The 6,159-nt window shown below is 31.1% G+C and overlaps 1 protein-coding gene across 1 annotated transcript; it reads left to right on the top strand.

Annotated features, from left to right (window-relative positions):
- Positions 1-3,327: 3,327 nt before the first annotated feature.
- LOC123887019 (protein ELF4-LIKE 4-like) lies at positions 3,328-5,854 on the top strand. The gene is made up of 2 exons (XM_045936291.1): positions 3,328-3,533; positions 5,068-5,854. Exon 2 carries the CDS (start codon positions 5,123-5,125, stop codon positions 5,465-5,467), a length of 345 nt encoding a protein of 114 aa, XP_045792247.1. The 5' UTR covers positions 3,328-3,533; positions 5,068-5,122; the 3' UTR covers positions 5,468-5,854.
- Positions 5,855-6,159: the final 305 nt, after the last annotated feature.

A 6,159-nucleotide genomic window follows, 5' to 3' on the forward strand; every position in this document is an offset into this window, starting at 1 on the left:
ACATAGACAATTATCACAAATTCCAAACATATGTGTCACATATCAAATATCAAATAATGTACACATATCCTAATGCAATCTAATGCCACAATCTTCATGCTACGTCCCCTAGACATATCTAATGCATGTGGTACCATCGTCTTTATTAGAGTATCTCACCTTTAATATTCGTCTTTATCAGATAAATATAATCCGATATCCGTCTTTATTGGAATATCCAATATACATCAACAATTCATGAATGCATGTATGTAATTCATGAATTCACACTCACACGATTAACATTTTACTCGTCATTTATAATGTGGAACACTATCCGATATTTCGTCTTTATTAAGATAACATTATACCTTAATATACGTCTTTATCGAATAACATAATTCGATATATTTCTTTATTAAGTTAATTAACACCTTAATATACTTCTTTTGACATTTAAACAAACATCATCAACACAATCAACAACAATTAGATTACATAAATATAATCAACAATTCATCACAATACAATTAATCATGGTTATAAACACCTAATTGTATGTTAGAACACCCTACTCACATGTTACAAGTGCCCTAATGTACTTAAAACAATTAACAAAAAGTTGTTGTCCAGTGTTGTTCGCTAAGCGAACAGTGGCGAGCAGTTCGCTGAGCGAAGGCCTGGCGAGCAGTGGCGAACCACACTAGTGGAACACTTGGTCCTGGCGAGCAGTGGCGAAGGTCTCCTGACAGGAATGCTCAAACCTTGCGTTTTTCACTCAAATTCACCCAAAAATCTCATTTTTCATGTTATAATAAACCCCAAATAAGTTTATATTCAAGTGCAACAAACATATCTAAACACAAAAGGACGGTTCAATTCACCGATCTACCATTTTTACTATGAAAAAGTAGAGATTTACCATTTTTAATTAGCTCAAAAGCTCAAGAAAACACAACAACTCAAATCAAAACATAACAAATACCCAATTTTAACCCACAAATTCGTTCATACTACATGTTAAAAGTATATTATACATGTTATGAACATTCTCTATCATTTTCTTTAAGAAAATGACCCAAAAACCCAAACGAAAATGGGGTGGAGAAAGTTCGGGTACAGAGAAATCGACATTTTCCCCTTTCTCGTATCACCCACGAATATAAAATCTACTCTCTTACCTTAGATCGACGAACTCACGAACTTTGCTCTTGGATCTCTCCTTGAAGCTCTTGCCTAGCTCTCATCTTCTCTTCCTTCTCTGTATCTTTCTCAAGAACAAAGAAAAATGAGACTTTCTCTCTCTAATGGGCTATATAAACCGCCCCCTCTCATGTGACAAGGCCCATTGGGCCTCAAGCCCGCTAACTTGGCCCAACTCGCGTTAACTCTCACTAACTCGCGCGTTAACTACAACTCTCGATAAATAACTTAAAGTTACTATCTTACTTAAAAACCACGTTACCAAATAATTAGACACTTACATAGTGAATAATAAATTTGGGTTGTTACAATAAGCCCAAATAAAAGAATAAAAATAAAACAATGTTCTTACGATTCATAAATCAAATTGATGATTTATTGTATTTTTGAAAAGGCATAAAAGTTAGATGGGCTTAAATATCACATTAGTCCCTGTATGTTCCCGATTTTGTTTTAGTTCCTGTTTTTTTTTTTTTAAACAGTCCCTGCATATCCAATTCCTTTTGGTTTTCGTCCGTCCCATCTAAAAAATGTTGATGTGGCTAACGACATGACATATGGCATGCTGACGTGCAGTGGCGGATCCAGGACCCTGGACCAGAGGGTGCAGACTTTTTACTGTAACAAACAATAAAAAAAATAAATTGCAGTGGGGTAATGCAAAACTCGTGTATTTTTTTATTGTAAAATGTTTTGATATGGGGTAACGCAAAACTGGCGTATTTTGCAGAGGTATAACCCTATTTACGCAAAATGCACCTATTGAACATCTCTAAACACGTATGAGTTTGATTTGTGACCGTTCCTAATTTTTATTGTAACAATAAAATAAGATAGTTTATTTTTTTTTACTTAAAATAAAATAAGAGAGTTAATTTGTTACATATATTAACTTTGCAAAGATCATATAAGAATTTTTTTTATGGCATTTTGGCATTTATGAGAAAAACAATATAAAAATAATAATAATTAATAACACTGAAATAGAAACAAGAAGAAGAACAAGCAAGCTTCCGGTTAGGCTAGTTGGGCTGCTACATGAGGTGAGATTTCAATGGGTCCATGGACAAAATCATTGGATAAGGTGCAAATGAATATATTCAGGGGGTGCAAGTGCAAAATATATTGGGGTATTATGAGTAAATATAAAAATCCAGTGTATGCAACTGCCCACCCTCATTTACAAGTGGATCCGTCCCTGCTGACGTGGCAAATGAAGGACCAAAACAAAAAAAAGTTATTATTGAAGGACCAAAACAAAAAATAAAGTTTAAAATCCCTAAAATTAAAAAAAAAATTGTTTTTACTTTAATGTTTTTTAATTTTAAAAATAAATTTAAAAACATCTTTTTTATGTAAGACAAGTTATATTATTAACAACTTTTTAGTACCTTAATGGTCACTTGTTATTAGTTTGTGAAAATTGTATTTTATAAGCAATTTTATCATAAACTACATTGACAAACTTATAATACTCCCTATCAGTGAATTAAAATAAAAGTATAATAGGAAAATAAGGTGTAAAAATACATTTTCTTAATATTATTATTTTTTCTAAAATGTCAAGTAATTTGAAACGGAGGGAGTAATACATAAAAATTGCATAAGCTGTTTGCATAAACTCAAAAATAAGCTAATTCAAACGGGGCCTACGTTGATGTGAAATTTTAAGCAAACTGTGGGAATTTTAAGTAATTTTAAGCAAACTGTCATTTAAGCAAATTTTTAGTTCCTTAATATTTTTTTTATTGTTTAATTGATAACATTTTTATATTTAGTACAAATTGATTTTCAATGTTTTTGAAAATCAATGTGACATTAAGTTACACTTTTAGAAACTAAAACGGTTATTAAACCAATTGTTAGTTGATCATTGGTGATTGATATTGAACTTGGTAGGAAGAATCACGATTTGATCCCCACAACTACGATCGGAGAGGCTGAAACCACTTGATGCTAGAATTGACCCCCGAACCAAATTTAACTTGTGATGAAAAAAAAAAACTAAAACAGTAATTTGTCAAAAATAAATATATATTTTTTTTTTGGTGAAAAAATAAATACTCAATTAAAATATAGGTAAATTCCAAAAAAGAAAAAGAATATGGTTAAATATTAAGACACAAAGAGGGTCCAAACGTGAGCGTGACTGTCAAATCTACATGCTCTCTCTCTCTCTCTCTCTCTCTCTAAAGTAAACAACACAGCGAAGAAGAATTCATTCATTCAATTCACATTTCACAGCACACAGGTCCTTCGCTTCGGAGAGAGATTCCACAATCACTACTCTTCCGTTCAAATCTCTCAATCTCACTCTTCTTCTTCAAAATATAATGTTCCCGATTCAAAAGGTACCGTGTTTTTCTTCATACATATAATATCATATTAATTTCTTTTGTATCTCTAAACTCATAATTTTCTCTTGTTAATTTCTTTGTGTATTTTTTTTGTGTTGTTCATACATTGATTTTGTTAGCTTCTTTTTTCTTTTTCGTTCTTTCTCAGAAGATCTCTACAGTTATATAGTTTTTGAGATTCATGATAACTTAGAAATCATCAATTCTTAAACTCATACTACAAATTTATAATGCTGTTGCAAGATTTTCAATTTCAACATTTTTTAATTTTTATTTGCTATGTATAATATTATTAATTAAATTATTTTTGAGTTTTTTCGTTTTTGTTTGTTGATGATGAATTTGTCTTAGTTATTGCTTAGTTTCCACCACCCGGGTCTGGTCCATTCGACTGTCTAATATAATTTGGGGTCGGTTTGACATTAAGTGGTTTCAGTCTTCTCTCGATTCTAGGTGTGGGGATCCAATTAAGGTGCACCATAATTATTTATTTGTTTTGAGCAATGTTAATTCAATGATGTATGAATTTATTTTGGAGAGTTAATTGTTTAGTTAATTATATATATATTTTTTATTTTGTGCATATTTTATTTTTTTGTTGGAAAAGGTTAATGATTGATTTTTAATTTTGAGGGAATTAGAGTTTCTGAGATTCTTCTATTGAACTCTGTGCTTTTAGGTAGTAGCTATTTTCCTGAGTACAATAAAAAAAAGGTACCCTTTTATGGAAATGGGATCTGCTTTTTTCCCAACTCATGAAAAAAATAAATTAAATTATCATTATTATTATTATTGTATTACTTATCACTATCCATAATAATAGTGACAATAATAGTTATATAGTACTTGTATTAGTACTAGTAATTAGTACTAATAATAATAAAACATAATAAATCATATTTATACTTTATAGTAGTGTCTGATTCCTCTGGAAAAGTAACTAATTGTGGTCATGATTTCTACAACATACCTTGTCTCATATGCCCAAATATCTTAAACAATTCCAAAACTAATCACGTTTTGTCTCTCTGTTATGTCTTAGTGCAGGCCTGTACAGATACAAGTATATGATTATGGATAAATTAATATTAATAATGAACAGAAAAAGTTAACTACTAGCACAGTAGTAACAGTATTTTTTTACACTAAGTGCCGAGAAGTAGAGAATTATAAGTTTGAACTCACATCCTGATATATTAAATGTCTATGCAACATTTTGCTGTCTGAGTTGTACTTATATGATATGGTATGCGTGTGAAACTCACACAGTAGGTTCAAACCTGCGACCTAACATATCAAATGTCTCTGTAACATTTTACCGCCGAAGCACTAAGAGTGTGAAACTTACTCACATACACTAGGTGCAGATAACTAGAGAAATACACAGTTCGAACCCGCGTCCCAGTATATCAAATATTTTCTTGCAACATTTTATCGTCTGAGTTGTACTTAGGTGATATAAGAGTATAAGTTGTGAATTATTCTTAAATCTTTTTTAATATTTTGTTATATATCATGCATGCTGCAGGGTTGGTTCTGACTTGAATTGCCTTTTGAGTTTGGACTCTAAAAATAAAACAAGAATGGAAGATGATACATTCTCTGGTATTGGAAATGGTACACAGATTGATACTAAGATTTTAGGAACTTTTCAGAAGAGTTTTGTTCAAGTGCAGAACATTTTGGATCAAAACAGGTTACTAATCAATGAGATAAACCAAAATCACGAGTCTAAGATTCCCGATAATCTCAGCAGAAATGTTGGATTAATTAAAGAGCTGAACAATAACATTAGAAGAGTGGTTGATTTATATGCTGATCTTTCAAGTTCTTTTACTAAATCTATGGATGTTACTTCTGAAGGAGATTCAAGTGGTGCTGTGAAATCAGATGGAAAAGGTGCACACAAAAGACACAGGCCTACATAGAAAGAGGGTTTGTTTTTCTTAATTCTTTTTGATTTGTGAAGAAGTATCATCATAACTTCACAATCTTGTTGAGGTGTAGAACAATGTTTAGGTTCTTTAGTTGAAATTCAAACTCTCCTCTTGTATTACAGAACTTTCTTAAGCTCATAACTTACTCTACTTATGTTTTAAATATAAAAAAAAATTATGTTGATTTTCCATCCCAATTCCTCTCATTGTAATTTTGGATCTAATAAAAAAAAATCAAGCATGTTAATTGTGGTACTCTTTTTTTTTTTGGTTGGTAGATAGAAGAATGATAAAGGTTTATAAACACACAAGTGGAGGGAGACGAGGTTCGAACTCCTGTCATAGTGTCCGGCCTAATAATTTCGACATTTTTTGCCAGTTGAGCTCTTAGACTTGTGAACTTTTTTTACTCTCTTTTAACATGTGATGGAATTGAATATAATTTACAGATGATTTTTTTCTCTATCTGTTGTTTTTGCAATGATGAGTTAGATTGCATGAGTTGAGTCTTTCAACTTGCTTTAACTTTTCTCCTTGTTAAAAGGAATTAAAGGGTATTCACTAAACTTTGTCTATAATTCTTTTTGATGTGAACTCATCATGATACCTTTTTTTTATTCTCTTTTCAAGTTCAACCCAAAATGTTGGTCCTAATTGTTACTTTAGAGATGATACCTGAAATT

The sequence above is a fragment of the Trifolium pratense genome, linkage group LG5 (genome assembly GCF_020283565.1).
Source record: "Trifolium pratense cultivar HEN17-A07 linkage group LG5, ARS_RC_1.1, whole genome shotgun sequence".
NCBI classification, from domain to species: domain Eukaryota; kingdom Viridiplantae; phylum Streptophyta; class Magnoliopsida; order Fabales; family Fabaceae; genus Trifolium; species Trifolium pratense.

Excerpts from the sequence above, each read along its gene's own strand:
- LOC123887019 (XM_045936291.1), top strand. The coding sequence starts at position 5,123 with ATGGAAGATGATACATTCTCTGGTATTGGAAATGGTACACAGATTGAT.